The sequence below is a fragment of the Tamandua tetradactyla genome, chromosome 14 (assembly GCF_023851605.1).
Source record: "Tamandua tetradactyla isolate mTamTet1 chromosome 14, mTamTet1.pri, whole genome shotgun sequence".
Lineage (NCBI taxonomy): Eukaryota > Metazoa > Chordata > Mammalia > Pilosa > Myrmecophagidae > Tamandua > Tamandua tetradactyla.
The window spans coordinates 67241511-67266143 of record NC_135340.1 but is presented as its reverse complement, the minus strand read 5'-3'; the positions used below and the strand labels follow the sequence as shown (position 1 = coordinate 67266143).

Below are 24633 nucleotides of genomic sequence, written 5' to 3'. Positions count from 1 at the left end.
ATAGTTAAATTTGAAGATAGTCTTTCCTTGTGTATCTTAACTACCTCCGTTTTAGATGATATTGGTTGCAAGTTGGAGATGGTTTCACATGATTAAATGTATCTATTTAAAATTAGTTGTGTCTACACTGGAAAGACATATTACTCAGAATATGGTAACAGCCTTCAAGTAGAATGTTTAGAGTTTTAATCCACTCTTATTGATGTCACATGCACATATATATATACATATATATATTCTTTAAAGGAGCTCAGCCATACTGTTATGAGTGCTGATTCATATCTGAAGTGATTACATGGAGAGCGGTGAAGGGCAGGATGAAAGGAGGAGGGGACTGCTGTAGTGGAAACTATCAGGACAACCAGGTTCTGACACCCGCTCTTCCATAAATTGGCCATGTGATCTTTGACAAGCCATTTGTTCTCTTGGATATTGTTTCTTCATTTATCAATTAGAGATAACAGTGTTCACCCTGCTTATTCCTCAGGAATGTTATCAAATTCAATAGTATATGTGAGTGAAGATGCTGAAATATCAGATTTGATTGATATATATGACTGATGATGCTTAATAAATGGATTAAATTAAGTATTTATTGAACACCTACTCATGCAAGACCCATGAAAGACACTGCAGGGGCTTCAGGGATGTGTAAGTCATTAAAGACATTCTAATCAAAGAAGTCACACAAATAACTTTCTTGTTATCTATTTAAACCCATGGAGTTGACCTCTCATTGCTCTCAGAATAAAGACCAACGATTGCATAGCCCTACCTGTCTTCCTGCCTTCATCTTATACATTTCCTCCTTCACTTGACTTCAGTACCTCCTATTACTGATTTTCCTCCCACCACAAACTTTGGTACCAGATGTTGCCTTTGCTTGGAAAATTTCTACTCCCCCTCTCCTGGGTTGACAACTTCTCATCCTTCAATTTTTTCAACTCAATTTTTTAAGGCAACTGTCTCTAGCCTCTCTAGAATTATAGCATAGTGTCTATCTCCTTTCTAGAAATTTTACATTTTAGTTAGTTATCATTCAATTAACAACTATTGCTCTTAGTGACTATAAGCTCTAGGAGGACAGGGACATTGTCAATTTTTGCTTGCTGGCATATAATAGGCACTCAGTAAGTATTTGTTGACTAGCTGACTGATATTCTGATTGACTGCCTGTCTGAATGTGTCCTAAGAGACATACAACAAAATATTATAAAGAGTCTAAAGATGGAGCTGAAGGGATACAGACTGTGCAACAGGACTGGATACAAAAACTCAGAAATGGACAGCACAATACTATCTAACTGTAATGTAATTATGTTAAAACACTGAATGAAGCTGCATGTGAGAATGATAGAGGGAGGAGGGCTGGGGACATAAATGAAATCAGAAAGAAAGATAAATGTTAAAGATTGAGATGGTATAATCTAGGAATGCCTAGAGTGTGTAATAATAGTGAAATGTACAATGTACAAATTTTAAAAATGTTTTGGCATGAGGAAGAACAAAGGAATGTCATTATTGCAGGGTGCTGAAAATAGATGATAATTAATACTTTAAAATGTCACCTAATGTGTGAGACTAAAGCAAAAAATGTTTATTTGTTACAAAATTTAGATTTTGACTAGAGCGTTTCCTAATATAACTCATGTAGATAGTTTGATTGAATGTCATAAGTACTTGGAATCTCAGGTAGCACATGAGATTTTGTTGGTTTGTCCAGAGTGATCCCCCAATGAATCCCAGAATGATTTGATCAGTGACTGTAAAAGTATTTGCAAGCCCCCTTCGGGGAATGGTGAGAGTAGGGAGAAGTTCAACTTCCCCAAGTTGGATTCTTGATATTCTCACAAGCAGTGTGGACAACCAAAGCTATAGGCTGAGCCCCCAGTCTTGGGGTTTATTCACATGAAACTTAACCCCACAAAGGATAGGTCAAGTCTACTTAAAATTTAGGCCTAAGAGTCACCCCCAAGAGAGCCTCTTTTGTTGCTCAGATGTGGCCCCTCTCTCCAGCCAACACAATGAGCAGTCTCACCACCCTCCCCCTCTCTGCGTGGGACATGACTCCCAGGGGTGTGGACCTTCCTGGCAATGTGGGACAGAGATCCTGGAATGAGCTGAAGCTCAGCATCAAGGGACTGAGAAAAACCCTAGAATGAGCTGAGAATTAACATCAAGGGATTGAGAGAACCTTCTCGACCAAAAGGGGAAAGAGTGAAATGAGACTAAGTGTCAATGGCTGAGAGATTCCAGACAGAGTTGAGAGGTTATCCTGGAGGTTATTCTTACCCATTAAGTAGATATCACCTTGTTGTTCAAGATGTAGTGGAGAGGCTGGAGGGAATTGCCTGAAAATGTAGTGCTGTGTTCCAGTAGCCATGTTTCTTGATGATGATTGAACAATGATATAGCTTTCACATTGAAACTCTGTGAATGTGAAAACCTTATGTCTGATGCTCCTTTTAGCTACTATATCAACAGAAGAGTAGAACATATGGAATAAAAATAAATAATAGGGGGAACAAATGTTAAAATAAATTCAGTTTGAAATAGTGGTAAACGAAAGCGAGGGGTAAGGGGTATGGTATGTATAGTCTTTTTTTTCTCTATTATCATTTTATTTCTTTTTCTGTTGTCTTTTTATTTCTTTTTCTAAATCGATGCAAATGTACTAAGAAGTGATAAATATGCAACTATGTGATGATATTAAGAATTACTGATTATATATGTAGAATGGAATGATATCTAAATGTTTTGTTTTTTAATTTTTTTTAATTAATAAAAAAAGTTAAAAAAAAAAAAGGGTCTAAAGAAAGATATTATTGTTGAAAAGAGCCTTAGGAGAGATTGTAAAATACTGTCTAGGTGCTGGTTTTATGGATGGTTATGATTATTTATTACTAATCCATTTCAAATTAGCTTGTTATTTGTTATCGAAGAAATTGCTGGTTTTATTTGCTACATTTTTATTAACATTTGCCAGGAAATTCTTATTTGATTGATCTGGTCATTGGAAATAACTCATTCTCTTTTTGCAGCCCAAGCATGAACCTCTCAGCATCTTCTGTGACCTCATGGGTGTGGACTCTGAGGAGATGTGCCATTGGCTCTGCCATCGGAAGCTGGCTACTGCCACAGAGACATATATAAAGCCCATCTCCAAGTTGCAGGCCACAAATGCCCGTGATGCTTTGGCCAAACACATCTATGCTAAGCTCTTTAACTGGATTGTAGATCATGTCAATCAGGCTCTCCATTCTGCTGTCAAACAGCACTCTTTTATTGGTGTTTTAGACATTTATGGGTAAGTATTTTTGGCTAATATTTAGTGGTCTATCAGAAAGCATTTTTTTCTAGAGATTATTTGATAATTCTGAATGGGTATTTGATTCTATCTCCTACTGGTGAGAAGGGAAATACTACCTAATGCAATTCCAGATACTTTGATTATGCTGATATAATTGCATGTTGTTAAAAATTTAACTAGAGGGTCGTGTGACAGTGGCTCAGCAGGCAGAGTTCTCGCCTGCCATGCCGGAGACCTCGGTTCGATTCCCAGTGCCTGCCTATGCCAAAAAAAATAATAATAATAACTAGAACCCAGGGCTAATTTACTAAGCTAGTGTGCAAAATCAATTGGTTTTCAGACTCTCTTGTGGTAAATTGTCTCTGAATTTCTAGAAATTGATTTTCATTTGCTAGTTTGCCTTTTCTGGGTACCCTTCTTCAACGGTTAAAACCTTTCCTGTACACTTGTGTTTATTTGGTGCCCAATTTTTGCTCTGGTAGAATTTTTTTTGGCATGGGCAGGCTCTGGAAATCAAGCCTGGGTCTCCGGCATGGCAGACGAGAATTTTACCACTGAGCCACCATTGCAATGCCCTCTGGTAGAATTTTTCAAAACAACCTATATGGTCTCTAGTCTTATTTCCATTCTATATATGTAAAAACTGTGAGTCTATAACTTAGCAAAAATAGTGCTTTATTTATCTGCTAAATACCTCAGCATGATGCAGCCTTTAAAAACATCTCTTTGCTGCTTTGCTCATGCTTACCTGCTGGGTCCATATTCCATGTTATTGACATATAAGTCTTTATCTTCACTGATGTGGCCAGTTTCACAATTTTGGGGAATTTCTCATTTCTTTCCTTCTAATATGCACATTTTGAATGTTCTTTTAAAAGCTCTTTGTTCCTTTATTCTCCCTTCCCACATTATTTTTGATTTTACAGATTCGAAACATTTGAGATAAATAGTTTTGAACAGTTTTGCATAAATTATGCAAATGAGAAACTACAGCAACAATTCAATATGGTAAGAATTTTCTTTCCTTAAATACTATTCTGCTATAAAATATTCTCATGAATTCCTGGTCTGTGCTTAAAGTCTGGTCCCTGAAATAAATTTATAATTCAATAATTATAATGATTTAATTTGGTAGAACAGTTAAACTCTTCAGAACTGATGATTAATAATTGATGTAATATTTTTTTAATTTTATGTTTCAAATCAGAATCAAGGTCACCCTTGGATTGTTGTCTGAGAATAATGAAAGTTTGGTCCGAATAAATTGAGTGAGGGAAGCAGAAAGCGTGTTAGCTAGACACATAGTGGGTATGAAGCTTTAAGCCCAGGAATACCCTTTGGTTTTTTCTTCCTGAGGCTAATATATGTACACTTAAGACTTTCTTAACTTTTATTGGCTATATTAACAAGATGTCAGGACTGAAAATCAGAGCTTTACATGTTCTCTTTTCAACTGTCCAAGGCATTCACTGAGTTAATGACAATGGAAATATTTGGAAGTGGCGCTGGTTTAATTATCTTATGAGGTAATATCACATGTCTTAAAGGATTATTATGGTCTTGGGGGATTTGGAGTTGTTTAAAATGAAGGGCAGCAGAGTGTGGACTGGAGGTGACCTGCCTTCATTGGAATCCCCCTCTGCATTAACTAGCCTGGGAACCTTGGGCAAGTTAATTGATAGCTCCAGCCCTTAGCTTTTTTATCTATAAAATGAGAATAATAATGGTACCTACTGCATATAGTTGTATAATTACATTAATTAGAATATGGGAAGACATAGTTCTAAGCCCAAGATTAAGTGTGGTTATAAAATATTAATGAAAGAAGACATTAAAAATGCTCACAAGAATTAGATGATAACAATGGAAATATTTGGAAGTGGCACTGGTTTAATTATCTTATGAAGTAATATCACATATTTAAGATTAAGTAAGTGATATCATACTTCATATGTGATATGAAATATCACATATATAAAATAAGAGAGAAGAAAGCTGAAGAAGAGGAAGTGGGCCCTTAGTATCCTCGTTTTGCAAAGAAAGGAGTCTAATGGTGTGATCTATACTTGATAGAACAAAAAGTAGAAATTTTAAAGTATTGTTTTAAGTTACAAAAGTATAAAAATAATACTTTTAGGAGGATAGGGAAGGCTCGATGGAGAGGTGGTGTATGAGAGTTTAGCATCATCTGTCTTAGCAGGAAGATAATAGATAATGTTTCAAACTGGTAAATAAAAAACTAGCTGATATGCATTTTCTTTTGAATGTGTAGGTAAATATCAGAAGAAATAGCTAAGAGAGTTAAAAACATTGCCTCTACAGAGCAGGGTGGGAGTAGAGGAGGGTAGGAACAAGGGATTGTTGTTTATTATTATAAAACCTTTTAGACTGATATTTAAAAAATATTGTTTATACTTTGATAAAATTTTTCAGATATTGGGACCAGTGACACATGCAGAGGTCTTCTTAAAACCTTATGCTTTACTATACACAGTACTCTATACCGTACTTTTTTCACTTTACAGTGTATCCTGACAGTCACCGCATAACAGTATATAGACTTTTTTCTTGTTCCTATAACAGCTGAACAGTATTCTGTTTTGTTCACTTCTAGTAATTTAACTGGTCCTTTCTTGATGGTCATTTGGATAGTTTCCATTACAAATAGTGTTATAATGAATATTTATATGCATGTGTCATTTCATATTTTTGCTAGTTTATGTTTGATAGATTCTAAGAAGTTAGATTACTGGGGTCAAAGCATAAATACAGATGTAATTTTACTAAATGTCAAATTTTCCCTCATTAAGAGTTATACTGCTTTGCATTATCAACAGCAATGTATGTTCCTGCTGTAACATAACCTTTCCAACAGTTTGTTGTCAATTTTTTGGGTTTTTGAGTGTAAAACAGTGTCTTACTCTGATTTCAATTGTATGTTTCTTATTATGAATGAAGTTTAGCACCATTTCTTCTGTTTAAAGTCCATGTGTATGTCTGTTTCTATGAGTCTTCTATTCATATCTTCTGCATGTTTGTGATAGGGTATTGGTCTTTTTTTTTTTTTTACATATTCTAAAAACTTTTCATATATAGGCATATTTTGATATATTTGTATTATAAGTTGCATCAAATTTTTCATTTGTATTTTTAATATTTAAATGCATGTACTTTTTTATGTAAAATCAAGTCTTTCCTCTGATTACCTTTGTATTTAGAGTCGTAATTAGAAAAGTTTTCACATTCCCAGGCGTTTTTTTATTGTACTTCTGTGATTTTATTTTTAAAATTTCTGGATGATTTGTTATTTTCCTAATACTTATGAGGGAGGGATTGAATTTTTGAATTTTTTCTTTATATGGCTATTCAGTCGTCCCAGCATCACTTATTAAAAAGTCCATCTTTTCTCCAAAAAAAAAAAAAAACTTATGCTTATTGCTATCTGTTATAATATAATTGGTACATTTTTTTCATCCCTACATGAGGAAGATTAATAAAAGTCTTGGACATTAGCGTTTCTCAAGATTTTTCTTAGTTTCTTAATTCTTTGGTCAGTGCCACGGTGTTCAGCTCTCTCCACAAGGTGACTGACAATATAAGGAACCAATATCAATGTATAAAGGAGTGGCTAGTTTGTCTTTTTTCAGGGGCCTCATGATTCTTCATGTGTATTTCTGTCTTGTTTCTCTTTTTCTTTCCTTCTTTCTGTGTCTAACCATCTGTTACTCCCTCTTTTTCCCTCTCTGTCTCTATCTCACACATGTACACACACACATCATACTATATCATAGTTTCTCTATGCACAACTTCTGCACTCCCTCTCATTATCAGATGACATGGTCTCTTTCTATTCTGTATATATTTGCACTACCTCAAAGTTTCTGCTTCCTTACTTCAGACTCCCTGTAAATGCAGCAGTGGTTGGAATGTTTTTCCATCCTCTTGACTTGCTAATCTCCCATTCATCTTGGCTTCTTTCAGCTTTAGCTCAAAATACTAATTGCCTGATTCTTCCTTGTTTCCCAATTCAGATACCTTAGAAAGAATCTCTTTAACCCAGTTAATTTTTTTCATCAGAGGTCTCTGGCAATAGGTACCTTCAGCTACTTGGTTCAGTCACCTATGACAGTGGGAACATGTGGTCTCAGAGTATAGAACATGGCTGCACGTTACTGTTCTCTCAACTAGGGCTGAGGACATGATAAGCACTGTGAATGGGATGCTTAGTGCTTGGAGGCATTATTGTACTGATCAAGGATTTTTTGCCATATTGAACCTCATGCTGACATTCACTCTTTGACAGTTGAGCATTCAAAATTTTTGAAACCCCGTGGTCTTTGCCAAACTAGACATAGTGATGTGACTGAGAAACAAGCTCTATTAAAGTCTGGAACAGTGCTTTTGTTGAGTGTGGAGAATGCATATGAATTAATGAAGTAGAAAGGACAGAGTGCATTGTTTTAGAAAATATTGGTACCATCAAAATAGGGCAAATTGGTGCCCTGTTTGCCTTCTGATTAATCAAAAGAACAGAAAAAATTTGCCTTCTAGTTAGTGTGACATGAATATTTATATCGCTGTTTTTTTGATTGAAGATTATGGCAGTTGTTTAGACTGCAAGTGAGCCAAGACAGGCATTATAATACGTATAGAATAGATGGGAAAATTCTAGGTGCTTGAGGAGAGGTATGTTTCAGAAGTCTTTTAGACCTTGGCCGCACCTAAGTTTCATGGTGTTTTGGGTCCTAGAAAATATAAGTTGTCTGGTTATAGCCACAGAAAGCTAGCCTTCCCCTGAAAATATCGAGATGTATGAGAGAAACAAAGAAGACAATTGGAAAAAGTAAAGGAAAACAGAAACCCCTGAAAAAATAGTGATTTTTGGCATCTGTAGAGACTTGAAGTTGTGGTGTCAATAGCTGTGGTTGGAGCAGCCTGAAGCAGGATCTGAAGCAGTGGTTGGAATGCCCTGAATGTCCTCTTGATTTGCTTAGCCCCCATTCATTTTTGGAGCTCAGATCATTGGCTCTTCCTCAGGAAATCTTCCGTGACTACCCTGTATCCAAACTGGATCAGGACTCTTGCTCTTATGGCTCTCCTTATTTTCCTTTCTAAAATTATTACAGTTTGGATTATATTTCTTGTGATTATTTTATTTCTGTTTATTCCACTAATATCTAAAGTCTATAAGGGCAGGGTCTACATCATGTACAGTGTTGTTGATCATGTACAGTGACTGGCACATAGTAGTAGCCAATGCACTTCTTTTTTTTTTTTCATAGATTACACATTTTGCATTAAGGAGTAATGGTGATTAGAAGCAATGGTAAGGACAGTGGTTGAGAGTTAGTAGAAATAACAATGGATTGGTAGTGGTTGCAGCTGCTTGTAGAATTGGATGTAGAATCCAGGAAATTTAGCTGAATGTGAGGTTCATTACAGTGGAGGAGAATCAAGACAGACACAAAAGATGTATTATTATCTAATTCTGAGGCATATATACTTCAGCGCTCAGTCCCTTGAGAGAACTATTCATGATGCTGAAAGCATCACTCAGCATGGTTCAGCAGCCTGGAGTGCATCTACTTTGCATAGTTGTTCAAGATCAGCTAAGGCATTCCTGTGCCCATGTTGTCAGCACTGTATAATAATTTAAGAAGCCAGAAGGTACACGGTGCATTTTTGGAAATACATGTATCAAAAAAAAAAAAGATTGTTACATTTATCAGCTATTTAAAATATTCACTTACCTAGATTTACTTGTTTACCAAGAATCATGCATAGCTGATGTTTTACTGTCTGTGTGTTTTTATTTGTTTTCCTATATTGTTTTCTGTGTGTAAATGTTTCTTCAATAACAGTGTTGCTGAAAAGCATGGACTATCTCAAATTACGTTGGTAACCTCTGAATGTTTTTATATAAGTGTTTCTTGACTAACATTCTTTATAATAATGACCAATAATGCCTGCTTTTTTCTATTCCATTTTAGCATGTCTTCAAATTAGAGCAAGAGGAATATATGAAGGAACAAATTCCATGGACACTCATAGATTTTTATGATAATCAGCCTTGTATTAATCTTATAGAGTCTAAACTGGGCATTCTAGATTTGTTGGATGAGGAATGCAAGGTAAGTGTGATTTTCAGGCATACTTAGTCTATCAAAATAGAAATATCAAGGTCAGAAGGTAAGTAGGCTCAAGCAGTGATTGATTACTAAATCAGGTCCTATTGTGACAACACTTGGGGGCCGTCTTGTCACTGGAAGGGTCACTGGATCCCAAGATTCTAATTATTGAGAGTAGGAGAATTTTCTTTTTCTTTTCAGCTGATTTTGTGTTATATGAAAATTTAACATAAGATAGAAATTTTACCAATTTTAGTCACTTTTTTTTCAGTATGTTTATTTTTAGTCCTGTTTTCTTCAGTAATAGAATATATTTAAAGAAATGTAAGAAATTGTGCGAAAGATATTTTGAATAGTTATTTAAAAACTAGCTTGTTATTCTTTATTACTGATAAATAAGGTAAAGATGTATTTTTAAAATGCAATTTTATCGAGATATATTCACATACCATGTAATCATCCAAAGTCTACAGTGGTTCACAGTATCACATATAGTAGTGCGTTCATCACCACAATCAATTTTTGAACATTTTCTTTACTCAAAAAAATATATATAAGAATAAAAATAAAAATGAAAAAGAATACCTAAAACATCTCATAATCCTTACCCCCCCATTACTTATTCATTTTTTGTCCTTTTTTTTTTTTTACTCATCTCTCCATATACTGAGTAAGGCAAGTGTCAGCCACAGGATTTTCACAATCACCTGGTTGCTCTGTAAGAGTTATATAGTTATGCAATTGTCTTCAGAGAATCAAGGCTGCTGGATTATAGTTCAATAGTTTCAGATATTTCCTCCTAGCTATTCTAATACACTAAAAGCTAAAAAGGAATATCTATATAATGAATTAGAATAATCTCCAGAATGACCTCTTGACTCTATTTGAAATCTCTGAACCACTGAGACTTTATTTTGTTTCATTTCTCTTCTCCCTTTTGCTCATGAAGGCTTTCTCAATCCCACAATACCAGATCCAGGCTCATCCCCGGGAGTCATGTCCCATGTTGCCAGGGAGATTTACTCCCCTGGTAGTCATGTCCCATGTAGAGGGAAGGGCAATGAATTTACCTGCCAAGATGGCCTCAAGAGATGGAGTTTTAGCTTTAATATTTGAAGATACAGCATGTTGAAAAAATATTGGTTCTCCAACTTTACCACTGATTTAGTGATCTTAGGCAAATGACTTATTCTTTATTTTAATGTATATTTAGTTTATATGCATTACGTTACCACTTACCACAGGTTTATCCTCCTAAGCAATCTAGATTTCCTACCACTTTAAGAATACAAGTAATAAATAGTTCTCAGCCTTACTTGAAATTTTAGAAAGTATAAATCAAAACAAAAATAGGCTCCACATCAGATTGACCAGTTTAAATTTAACACAGCTTCTAATGAATATTGCACATATATTCTTTTTTTTAACTTCTTTTATTGTATAGTATACATATATACAAAGCAAAGAAATAAAAAAGCAATAATTTTCAAAGCACTCCTCAACAAGTAGTTACAGGACAGATCCCAGAGTTTGTCTTGGGCCATCAATGATCCTCTCATATTTTTCCTTGTAGCTACTCCAGAATATAGGAGATCAGAGGACTTAAATATCTTTTTTTTAATTAATTTTTTAATTTTTAAAAAAAATATGACAAACGCAAATATTCTTAACTTTTGATCATTCCATTCTACATATATAATCAGTAATTCACAATATCACCACATAGTTGCATATTCATCATCATGATCATTTCTTGGAACATTTCTATCTATTCAGAAAAAGAAATAAAAAGACAACAGAAAAAAATTCATACATACCATGCCCCTTACCCCTCCCTTTCATTGATCACTAGCATTTCAAGGTAAATTCATTTTAACATTTGTTCCCCCTATTATTCATCTTTATTCCATATGTTATACTCATGTGTTGATAAGGTAGATAAAAGGAGCATCAGATACAAGGTTTTCTCAATCACAGAGTCGCATTGTGAAAGCTATATCATTATACAATCATCTTCAAGAAATATGGCTACTGGAACACAGCTCTACATTTTCATGCAGTTCCCTCCAGCCTCTCCGTTACATCTTGACTAACAAGGTGATATCTATTTAATGCATAAGAGTAACCTCCATGATAACCTCTCGACTCTGTTTGAAATCTCTCGGCCATTGATACTTTATTTTCTCTCATTTTACTCTTCCCCCTTTTGGTCGAGAAGGTTTTCTCAATCCCTTGATGCTGAGTCTTAACTCATTCTAGGATTTCTGTCTCATGTTTCCAGGAAGGTCCACACCCCTGGGAGTCATGTCCCATGTAGACACGGGGAGGGCATTGAGTTTGCTTGCTGTGTTGGCTGGAGAGAGAGAGGCCACATCTGACCAACTAAAGAGGTTCTCTTGGGGGTGACTCTTTGGCCTAATTTTAAGTAATCTTGACCTATCCTTTGTGGGGCTAAGTTTCATATGAACAAACCCCAAGACTCGGGGCACAGCCTATAGCTTTGGATGTCCGCACTGCTTGCGAGAATATCAAGAATTCAACTTGGGGAAGTTGAATTTTTCCCCTCTCTCACCACTCCCGGAAGGGGACTTTGCAAATACTTTTTTATTCACTGTTCAAATCACTCTGGGATTTATTGGGGCATCACTCTGGACAAACCAACAAAATCTCATGTCCTACTCAAGGTTCCATGTACTTATGGTGTTCAGTTAAGCTGTCTACATAAGTTATGTTAGGAAATACGCTAGTCAAAATATAAATTTTGTACCAAATAAAGATTTTTTGCTTTAGTCTCACACATAAGGGAGACTCAATGGGGAAAAACTGAAAGTGGATAAGTGTTCCTCTTTCTCCACATCCTCTCCAGCTCTTGTCGTTTTCTGTTGTATTGATAATGGCCATTCTGGTGGGTGTGAGATGATATCTCATTGTGGTTTTGATTTGCATTTCTCTAATAGCCAGGGAAGTTGAGCATCTCTTCATGTGCCTTTTGGCCATTTGTATTTCCTCTTCTGAGAAGTGTCTGTTCAAGTCTTTTGCCCATTTTGTAATTGGGTTGTCTGTTTTTTTTCTTGTAGAGTTGAACAATTTCTTTATAAATTCTGGATACTAGACCTTTATCTGATACATCATTTCCAAATATTGTCTCCCATTTTGTAGGCTGTCTTTTTACTTTCTTGATGAAGTTCTTTGATGTGCAAAAGTGTTTAATTTTGAGGAGTTCCCATTTATTTCATTCTTTCTTCAGTGCTTTTGTTTTGGTTGTAAGGTCTAGGAAACCACCTCCTAATATAAGATTTATAAGATATTTCCCTACATTTTCTTCTAACAGTTTTATGGTCTTAGATCTAATGTTTAGGTCATTGATCATTTTGAGTTAATTTTTGTAAAGGTTGTGAGATATGGATCCTCTTTCATTCTTTGCATATGGATATCCAGTTCTCTAGGCACCATTTATTGAAGAGACTGTTCTGTCCCCGGTGAGTTGGCTTGACTGCCTTATCAAAGATCAATTGTCCATAGATGAGAGGGTCTGTATATGAACACTCTGTTCTATTCTATTGGTCAGTATCTCTATCTTTATTCTAGTACCATGCTGTTTTGACCACTGTAGCTTCATAATATGCCTTAAAGTCAGGTAGCATGAAACCTCCGACTTCATTTTTTTTCTTGGGATACTTTTAGCTATTCGGGGCACCCTGCCCTTCCAGATAAATTTGGTTATTGGTTTTTCTATTTCTGAAAACTAAGTTTTTGGGATTTTAATTGATGTTGCATTGAATCTGTAAATCAATTTGGGTAGAATTGACATCTTAACTATATTTAGTCTTCCAATCCATGAACCCAGTATGCCCTTCCATCTATTTAGGTCTTCTGCAATTTCTTTTGACAATTTCTGGTAGTTTTCTTTGTATAGGTATTTTGTCTCTTTAGTCAAATTTATTCCTAAATATATATTTTTTTGGTTGCAATTGTAAATGGTATTTTTTTTTTTGATTCCCCCTCAGATGGTTCATTAGTAGTATATAGAAACACTACAGATTTTTGAGTGTTGATCTTAGAAACTACCACTTTGCTGTGCTCATTTATCAGCTCTAGTAGTTTTGCTGTGAACTTTTCGGGGCTTTTGGCACATAGTATCATATCATCTGCAAACGGTGAGAGTTTTACTTCTTCCTTTCCAATTTTGATGCCTTGTATTCTTTTTCTTGTCTAATTGCTCTGGCTAGAACTTCCAACACAATGTTGAATAACAGTGGTGATAGTGGACATCTTTGTCTTGTTCCTGATCTTAGGGGGAAAGTTTTCAGTTTTTCCCCATTGAGGATGATGCTTGCTGTGGGTTTTTCATATATTCCCTTTATCGTTTTGAGGAAGTTCCCTTCTAATCCTATCCCTTTCAACAGGAAAGGATGTAGAATTTTGTCAAATGCCTTTTCTGCATCAATCGAGATGATCATGCGGTTTTTCTGCTTTGATTTGTTGATATGCTGTATTACATTAATTGATTTTCTTATGTTGAACCATCCTTGCATACCTGGGATGAATCCTACTTGGTCATGGTGTATAATTCCTTTAATGTGTTGCTGGATTCGATTTGTTAGAATTTTGTTGAGGATTTTTGCATCTCTTCATTAGAAAGATTGGTCTGTAGTTTCTTTTTTTGTAATATCTTTGTCTGGCTTTGGTATGAGGGTGATGTTGGCTTCGTAGAATGAGTTAGATAACTTTCCCTCCTCTTCAGTTTTTTTGAAGAGTTTGAACAGGATTAGTGCTAATTCTTTCTTGAATGTTTGGTAGAATTCACATGTGAAGCCATCTGGTCCTGGACTTTTCTTTCTGGGGAGCTTCATAATGACTGATTCAGTTTCTTTACTAGTGATTGATTTGTTGAGGTTGTCTATTTCTTCTAGAGTCAATGTTGGTTGTTCATGCCTCTCTAGAAAGTTGTCCATTTCATCTATATTGTTGTATTTACTAGTATAAAGTTGTTCATAGTATCCTGTCATTACTTCCTTTATTTCTGTGGGGTCAGTGGTTATGTCTCCTCTTCCATTTCTGATCTTATTTATTTGCATCCTCTGATCGTCTTCTTTTTGTCAATCTTGCTGAGGATTCATCAATCTTATTGATTTTCTCATAGAACCAGCATCTGGTTTTGTTGATTTTCTCAGTTGTTACCATGTTCTCAATTTCATTTATTTCTGCTCTAATCTTCATTATTTCTTTCCTTTTGCTTGCTTTGGGGTTAGTTTGCTGTTCTTTCTCTAGTTCTTCCAAGTGGACAGTTAATTCCTGTAGTTTTGCCCTTTCTTCTTTTTTGATACAGGCATTTAGGGCAACAAATTTTCCTCTTAGCACTGCCTTTGCTGCATCCCATAAGTTCTGATATGCTGTGTTTTCGTTTTCATTTTCTTCGAGATATTTACTGATTTCTCTTGTGATTTCTTCCTTGCTCCACTGGTTGTTTAAGAGTGTGTCCTTGAGCCTCCACATATTTGTGAATTTTCTGGTGCTCTGCCTATTATTGATTTCCAACGTCATTCTTTTATGACCTGAGAAAGTGTTTTGTATGATTTCAGTCTTTTTAAATTTATTGAGACTTGCTTCGTGACCCAGTATATGGTCTATCCTTGAGAATGATCCATGAGCACTTGAGAAAAAGGTGTATCCTGCTGTTGTGGGGTGTAATGTTCTATAAATGTCTGTTAAGTCTAGCTCATTTATTGTATTATTCAAATTCTCTGTTTCTTTATTGATCCTCTGTCTAGATGTTCTGTCCATTGATGAGAGTATGGAATTGAAGTCTCCAACTATTATGGTAGATGTGTCACTTTCTCTTTTCGGTGTTTTAAGTGTCTGCCTCATGTATTTTGGAGCATTCTGGCTCAGTGCATAAATATTTATGATTGTTATGTCTTCTTGTTGAGTTGTTCCTTTTATTAATACATAGTGTCCTTCTTTGTCTCTTTTATCCATTTTACATTTGAAGTCTAATTTGTTGGATATTATTAAAGCTACTCCTGCTCTTTTCTGATTGTTATTTGCATGGAATATCTTTTCCCATCCTTTCACTTTCAATCTATGTTTATCCTTGGGTTTAAGATGTGTTTCCTGTAGACAGCATATAGATGGGTCCCGATTTTTAATCCATTCTGCCAGTCTGTGTCACCTGAGGGTGAGACCCAGCAGGTTGAAAGACTTTCCTGTGAAGTCTCTGGGCTCTGTTTTTCTTATCCTGCCCAGTATGTGGTGCTTGTCTGCCTGCAAGTCCCACCAGCATAAGATGATGCGGTGCCTTTAACTTTGGCAGACTCTCCCTGTTGGGGGCGTGGTAGAGACTGAGAAGAGGTTGTTGGCTGGCTTTAATGGCTTCAAATTTCCAAACTCTGGGGTCTGAATTCCTGGAGGGAGGGATTCCACCTGAGTTGGGCCTCACCCCTCCCCTAGGGAAGGCACGGGCTCCAGACAAGCTCTCAGACAAGCTTGTTTCTGCCTATGCCTGGGGCAGTTGCAGCCTGAGAAGCCCTGCCACTCTATCCAAAGGCAGTCAAGCCTTTATAGATACACAGCCACAAAAACCTCTTTTTCTTTTTTTTTCTTTTTCTGTCAGCCCTGCCCCTTGGACTCCAGGGCAAAAATCAGCAACCTCTACTTTGACCAGGTTCACCTGAGCTGGAGGCTTATTTTTAGTAGTCAGAATTTGTGAATTAATTCCACACTTGAAGCTTAGTTGCGCTCAGCCCCTGCTGCTGGTAAAGTCTCTTTCCTTTCCCCTCTGGGAAACAGCCTGTGGGGGTGGGGCACCAGCCGCCACGGCTTGGGGAACTCATGGTTCTGGGGGGCTCGCAGCCTGTCCAGCTCGTTCAGACTGGGGTACACTCTGTGTCCGGTCACTAACATGGCCCCAGGAGCTGTTCTGTACTGTTCCTGGTTATTTAGTAGCTGTTCAGGAAGACAGACAAAATCCAACACCCGCTAAGCCACCATCTTGGCACCTTTCTGCACGTATATTCTTGATGAAGAGTGTGACTTGGCACATCATATTTCAGAGGAAATTTGACAATATTTATCAAAATTGTAAATACATATACCTGTTGATCCAGCCATCCCCTGCTGGGAGTTCACCCTGTGAATATATTTGCAAAAGTATTAAGGTATATACATATAAGAAGTCACTGTGGCAATTTTTATAACAGCTACAACAAAAACCAGTGACAAAACCTAGTCCATAAATAAGAGAAGGCTGTTATTAAGAAGAAAAAAAATACAGAGATTGTATAGAATAACCCCTTAAGTGCTTTTAAAGACAGGAAGAGGTAGTAACATTGGAGAAAATGGAGAGAGGAGACTACTCTCCATGTTATAATTTTCTGAATAATATAAATATTTCATTATATGCAAATGTTACTTTTATTTAGCAAATTAAAGCAACACAATAGGTATAATAGTTCATTTTTAACTTGTTACGGGTTTTTTTTGTTGGTTTTAAAAGCAAATCAAGTGTGGGCTATGGTGGCTCTGCAGGTAGAGTTCTCGCCTACCATGTTGGAGGAGACCCAAGTTCAATTCCTGGTGCCTGCCCATGCAAAAAAGAAAAAAAGAGCAGATGAAATATTTATATGATGAATCCTGATGTAGACAGAACTTTACAAACTACAGAGCTTGGACTGGGTCATCTATGGAAAGGTCTCAGTTATGCTCTTCATTAGTAATTGATTTTTGGCCTCTAAGAGAGAAATAAGGAAAGAATGCGAGTACCTAAATTCAACATAAAAGCTGCTAGATAATGCCAAAAGTAGTCTCTTGGTGAATGATGCATCAGAAGAATCTCATAACAATATTTGCCTTGTTTTCTATTTTTCCCTGAATGTAGATGCCTAAAGGTACAGATGACACTTGGGCCCAAAAATTGTACAACACACATTTGAACAAATGTGCGCTCTTTGAGAAGCCCCGTCTATCAAATAAAGCTTTCATCATCCAACATTTTGCTGATAAAGTAAGAAACATTATCTTATTTCTTTTTGAATGCTTAAGTTAAGTGAGGAAAATAATCATTAGTGTAGAGGCACCATTTTTTTTCTTTGGTGACTCTTGCATTCTTTAGGGCTTATAGGAAAAACAATCTTCAGTGTAGACTCATTGGTTTTCTCTTCATTTAGCTGAAATTGAATTATGTTGTGAAATAAATATTGGTCTATAATCCTCTACCTATAATTCAGAAATCCAGAGAGCTCTGAAAACCAAGTCTTTTCATAACTCATATGGTGGCTAACTTAATCTTTTGATCTGAACTGATAAAGATTATTTATAGTCTTTATCCCACATAGGATAAAATTTACGTTTCAATGTAGAGAAACTGTGTTTGATTATAGATTGCTGCCTCAGACTCTGTTGGAGGTATTACAAATGATGTATATACATACTACTTCTCCAAACACTTAAACAGTTCTGATTTGTAAAGCTTATCTATCCCCAAGGATTTCAGAATAGAGATTATGGCCTTTTGTCAACCTCTGTGATTGATTCAGTGGGTCCCAACTGACAAGGCATGCAACCTGGCAGCTTCACAAGTTCTGTAGTTTACGTAGCAAACCAGTAGCAACAAGACTATATTTCATGTGGGTTAGGCTTTGAGGTAAGCCTCCCAGGGTCCACTTCAGGGACTGAGGACTTTGCAAGTTTACCTTCATTCCGGTTGGAAATGTTAAATGACTTGAGGGCCATCTAAGGACTTTGTGATACAGGCTGTGGAGCCCCTGGAAAGGCAGATGGTTAAAGCTGCTGGAGTTTTGGCAACAAAAATAAATAAACCATTCTCAAGTCCCAGTTTACCAATCATACACTATTTTCCCAACTTCTTCCACCATCCATTATCAGTTTTTCACCTTTCTCCCTGGCAGAGAGCCTCCTTTCTGATCCTCTCTCCTACTTAATCCCTTACCCATACCAGATGGTGTACTGGTTAGAAAGAGACATATTGGATCAGCCTTGGTGGAGCTTTCTTTGACCAACATGGGAAACTAGGATCAACTTCTGTGAATCTGCTTACCCATAAATTGGGAGAATCTGTTAGACCAGTTGATCAGCATTCCCACTATTGCCAAGGAAAAACAATTTTTGAGGAATTTTATTCTACTATTAGGAATTAGGAATGGTATTGCTCTCAGTAACTATACCGAGTATAATTTTGTTGTTGTTGATGATAATATCTGCTCAGTAGTTTTTTCAGTTGAGATTTTTTCCCATATGTTTCAGGTGGAATACCAATGTGAAGGCTTTCTGGAAAAGAATAAAGACACTGTTTTTGAAGAACAAATTAGAGTTCTTAAGTCAAGCAAGGTAACCAAGAATAGATTTCTTCCAATCATGATATATTAATTTAAAGATTAGCTATTTTTAAAATTAGCCTTTTAGAAAAAATGATTTTTTTCTGACAAAATTGGTTTAATTTTAGTTTTATTTACCAAACACATAACACTGTGTGTCAGGGCCTGTTCTAGGTGTTTAAAAATTGGCCTCCTCAGCAGTTCTAGACTCTTATTCCTTTATGAGAGACTATGAGAGGGAACAGTTTTCCTTTTTGTCATTTTAAAGGGATGTGCTGTGGAGGTCAATAGTCCACGCTTTTTCATATTTAGGTTATTTTTACTCCAATATGAAATACAATGTTGCATTGTGGTTAACAGCACAGACTGCACCAAATGACATGGGTTTTACTTTGGCTGCAAAACTCACTAATAATGGCCTCAGTTGCCTCATCTGCAAAATGAGAGTAAAGATAATATTACCTCATTATAAGGATTAGATGAGTTAACATTTGTAAACACTCCAGAAATCAATCTCTGGATTGAGTGCAGTTTCAGTTTTGGTCCAGAGCACTTTGAAATTATTTTTCTTAGGCATAAATAAATGCCAGAAACACTTCTTTCCTGTAGGAAAAGAATATTCCAAATGACAAAAAACTATGATACTACACCAGATTGATTATTAGTTTTATCCAAATCTCATCAGAAAAAGACAGAGAGGGGAACATGGCCCACTTTCATCGTATAGGAGCAAACCTATATGTGTACTTAGTTTAGCAAAATAAAAATTAAAATATTCAGTAAAAAAGTAAAAATATTCACATGAATTCTTGCAGTTTACTAACTGGCACTCTATTTTTCTGGTTTATTCTGAAACAATCCTTTTAACTTCAGTGGAATATTATATGAACATTTTGAGTCTTGTTTTCAGAACAAAAACTTTACTTTCAGTTATTTTGAGAATAAGAGATCATGTAAAGGCCAAATTCAGTTTTCAGTCCCCAGAAAATAAGACTATGAGTCAAAAAGGTTTTATTGAAAAGTAATTTTCCCCTTATCCTTACAGGCATTGGTCATTAGTGCTTTATAGCTTACAGAAATGATATGTAAGAGAAAATTCTTTCCTAATGCCAATCCCTGAGTATTATTCAGCCAGAGATTGTAAGTCATCTTTGGGTTATGAATAGTGTTGAAAACCATGAAATGGTAGTGTTGCTACCTCGCTGAAGTAATTTAGCTTAAATAGAACTTTCACAGGTTCTCATTCCCCAGGTACCTATAATCAGTTGTGTCTTTATTATGACTTATGTGATGGATAAGTGGATCCTTAATCATCAGAAAATAACCACATATTCTGATGAATCATTTGGAGTGATTTTGTTGTAGTTGGAAAAAATATTATAGATATACATAGATATACATAGAGCTTATGGGCCTCCCTGGCTCTCAGTCATTACAGAAGCCCAACCTGAGAGTATGAACTTTGTATTTTAATTTCTCTAAACCTAACTGGAAGCTATGTATAACATAGTATTGATGTTATACTCTAGGAAGTACTAATTTTAGAAGATTAGTACTTGTGTTGTATATTTGAATAGGGTTTTTTGTGGGTAAACAGTGTGGGATTGCCTTTGCATGTGTCTGTGTTGTTGTTTTAATTTGCAACATCTGAATAAACTTACTGTTTGAAGAGGAATTATAAATTTAACATACGGTGTCTTAATTTATATTTTCCCACCATAAAGGAATTTGTTGCCACATCCAATATGAGAAAGCACATAAATGAATTGCAGCTTGATTACTACTGCATTGTAACACTACCAAATATCATTAAAATGAGTTACAGTCCCTACTTTCCATATTGCTAATTGATGAGGAAGAGGTATAGTTCATCTATTTAGTTTATATGTCTCTGATCTCACATCTATAAAACAGAATCATGATAATATCTACTTTATGGAGATTACTATGAGAATTAAATGTCATATTAAGTCCTTTGAACACTGTGTTGTGTACAGAAAACTCTTAGTGAATATTGTTGTTGTTGTAACTGAGATTATTTCCCACATCTTCATAAAGATGTTACTTGGATTCTATTTTCTTTAAAATGATTTCCAGGACATAAGGTCAATCTTAAGTAATTCAGAGCCCTGTCTTAAGAATAGAGAGATAAATCAAAGAAACAAAATGGAATGTCCAGGCATATCTACCTACTTGTTTATCTGTCCATCAGTTTGTCTATCTAACTATCTTTAAATAAAATTGACATGCCCAGTCAGTGGGGCACAGATAAATTTTTCAACAAATGATTTAAGAAAATTGGGGTTTAGCAGTATAAATATGATAAAGGAGATAGGCAAAGTTTGGGGAATTAGACAGTAACCACTTAATTATATGTTTAGGTAATTTCAGAGAATAAAATAAAACAAAATACCAAGCTACAGAGTGACTAAGCTTGGGCGGGGATGAGGGTTCCCATACTGGGGTAGTCAGAGAAAGCCTTTCTGAGGAAAGAACATTTAGCTGAATCCTGAAGAATCATGGATGGATGTGTCAAGGCAGAAGGAAGATCAAGTAGGGAGTGCTGAGGCTAAGTGAGTTGGGTTTGAGATGCAAAGAGAAGGCTGGCGTGGCTGGTAGGTGAATGGGACATATAGAGCATGTAGACAAGGGACACTTCTTGAAAGAAAGGCCCTGCCAATCATGATAAAGAGTTTGGATTTTATATATGTTGTGATGGGAAGTCTAGAAGGTTTTCAGCTGAGGAATGATATGCTGCTGTATGAAGGTGTATTTGGGGTGGCTAGAAATAGGGCAGTTAGTGATCTAGAAGACAGATGGTGCACTGAGATACAAGATTGCACCAGTAGAGATGGGATATAATTTATGGGTAGATTTGATAGGTTTTGTTGATGGATTGGGTATGGAGTATGAGAGAAAGTGAAAAATTGAGGATGACTTCTAGATTATTTGCTTGGAATACTAGATGGATGATACCCATTTAATGAGGCAAAGGCTGATGAATGATTAGGCTTGAGGGAAAAGAAACAAGAGTTCTGTTTTGAACATGTTTAGTTTGAGATGTCAACTAGAGAGCCAAGTGGGCATTCCATACAAGAAGTGAAAAATGAAAATTGATGGTTCATGGGAAGGTCAGGCAGGTGATTTAAAGTCTGTAGTCTTTAGAGACTAGCTGGTATCTAAAGCTATGGAACTAGATGAGATTATCTGAGAAGAACATGTAGATAAAAAATAGAAGATATTTGAAACCAAATTTTTTAAGCATTCCAACTTTAGAGCCTGGGCCAGAGGAAGAGCCAAGAAAGAAGACAGAGAAGTAATAGCCAGTGAGGTAGCAGGAAGACTGCCTAAAGAAGAAATAATACAGCATATTCTAATATACCAATATAAAATATACTTTTTAATTTAAATTTAGAAAACCCAATGTAAAGAATTTTAAATTATAATACCTTTGATGCTCACACACACACTAGATATACATATATATGTATATATCCTGAAATCTGAAAATTTAAGTCCTTTTCTAGTAGATAGTATAGACCTTTGGTTAAATTGTAGCACCTTGTGGTGAATATGATATTGCAGCCTGTCTCTCTTAATCCTTTCACACAGAAGAGAGAACAAGGTTTAAGCAATTGCTGTTAGAGTGCTAGCAATTCATTTGGGATTAGTATAGATAAGATTCCAAAGTACATGGTCTATCATTGAGTAGCCTAGCATTTTAATCCCTTGTTGAATTTTCAGGTCAGTCTCTTAAGTCTTGCTTATTTTTTGCCTTTGGAACACAGATTTAATATTATAATATAGGGGAATGATAACACATTTTTTTTTCTTTTTATAAGCCAACCAGGTTAGAGTATGTTATTTATTCTGTCAAGCAAGGAATATATTCATTTGTATATTATAAGACTATTATTGATATGTTATAGCAATTTGTTATGTACATCCTATATCACTCTTATGATTGATGCACACATAAATAGCAAATTATCTGATTTGATTTTTAGTGAAAGAATTCTCATAAGAAAAATTTTTTTCTGGAGATATTCTGAGATTATTAGATAGATGACTAGTACTTGCCAATATAATTTGACTTATAAAAAGGATATGGTGCTGTTGTAAAGATATGTAGATATATCAGGATGCTCTTTTGGCTTAGATTGACATGTCTTTTGTTTTGTCAAATTTCTTGCAACTGCGTTTACTAATGGCATCCACCCACTTATTAGATACCAGATCTTTTAAAAGTCTTTCATATTGCTAATCTAGAACACAAAATTAATTACAGGAATTATGCAGTCAAGTTTTAAATCTTTTGAAAACAAATATTAAAGCTTACAGGAAAAGGACAGGGTTTTTGGCCCTTTCCCCCCTTAGAATCCGTATTATTTTCTCAAAATTATCACTGCTTCATGATTATTTTACAACCTTATAGTATTTTAGAACTAGCTTATGACACAATTTCTGCTGAGGTTTTTGAATGGCATTACTCAACACTGGAATTAGTGGGTAGACAAATGAATCAGGTAAGTAAACAGTTGATAAATAACTTGCAAATTTGGACTAGTGTTTTTCTCTATCTGACGATAAAACATATTATGGAGGGGAGGTAATAAGATAGAACTTTCAATTAGTATTTTGCTAATAAAATAATTATAGTTAGAACTAGTACTGTGTTGAGAGTGGCCATTTCCTGTGGAGTCTGAGTGTAGTAGTTTTGATTTTGTTTTTCCCCAAAAATAGTGTGGAAAAAACCTATATTTTTGTAACATTTACTCACTTTCCTCTCATATTTTTGGCTCCTAACATAGATATTGATTATTTCTGGAATGTGTGAATCTAAAAAAGTTACTTAATAAAGGGAATCACTATGGATCAAAGTCTTTGTAATGATTCTCCTGAGAAGGTATATATTTGAGTTTTGGTTTAAAGTGTAATTTTCTTTCACTGTTTCTGACTCAGTTTAAGATGCTACCAGAATTATTTCAGGATGAAGAGAAGACCATTAGTCCAACTTCAGCCTCCTCTTCAGGGCGTACACCCCTCATGCGTACTCCTGCAAAGCCCACCAAAGGCAGACCAGGCCAGGCAGCCAAAGAGCACAAGAAAACAGTTGGGCACCAGGTAAGTTCACAGGAGTTGTTGCAGTGCTCCTTTCCCTGTGGTTCTGCTGAAACCTCAGGTCTTCCTTCTTCAGCTTTCCAGGTGGAATCTTTAGGTGGGGAGAGTCTTGAGTTTTCGGTATGAGAACACGTAACAATGTCTACTCATACTTCTCTCAGCCCAGCTTTAGATCTGTGATTCTGCTTAAGCCTTTTTGAAAATAATTTTTTCTACATCTTATTTCTTCTAATGCATATCATTTTTCACAGACCAGTGCTGTATTTGTTTTGTACTCTTGATTGTTTTGCACATAGATCTGTATAGAGCATTAGCTCCTCCTCCATTAGCTCTTTCCTTTCTTGGTGTATTATGCCCTGTGGGATATGGGAAACTTTATATATATAGTTAGTACCTGAACAAGGGATGGGGCCTTGGGGTGGGAGGCTGAGCACTAGTCAGCTTGTTTTCCTGTCCACGGAACCCTGTGCACAGTGTAGACAGGAAGCAGGGCCTGGCAGAAGTTCACAGCTCCAGTCCTGATCCCATGTCTATAATTGTGACCTCACCACTGATTATACTCTTCTCTTCTCACACTCATTCCCTATACCCTTTTACCTCATCTGCTACTTTGTTTTTTCAGTATTTTACAGCAGAATTCCCACTTTACATGATTAAATGGCCTCATTATTCTTTTTTTTTTTTTTTTTTTTTTTTACATGGGCAGGCACCGGGAATTGAATCCGGGTCCTCTGGCATGCTT

The 24633-nt window shown here is 35.8% G+C and overlaps 1 protein-coding gene across 12 annotated transcripts in view; it reads left to right on the top strand.

Annotated features, from left to right (window-relative positions):
• MYO5A (myosin VA) overlaps window positions 1-24633 on the top strand; it is a 278306-nt gene that overhangs the window by 176230 nt on the left and 77443 nt on the right. For all 12 annotated transcript variants that reach the window (XM_077127928.1, XM_077127929.1, XM_077127922.1 and 9 more), the window contains 6 exons: window positions 3042-3307; window positions 4237-4318; window positions 9301-9441; window positions 17315-17440; window positions 18700-18783; window positions 23733-23894. In XM_077127928.1, coding sequence (XP_076984043.1) covers window positions 3042-3307; window positions 4237-4318; window positions 9301-9441; window positions 17315-17440; window positions 18700-18783; window positions 23733-23894 — 861 coding nt within the window. The remainder of the gene's footprint in view (window positions 1-3041; window positions 3308-4236; window positions 4319-9300; window positions 9442-17314; window positions 17441-18699; window positions 18784-23732; window positions 23895-24633) is intronic.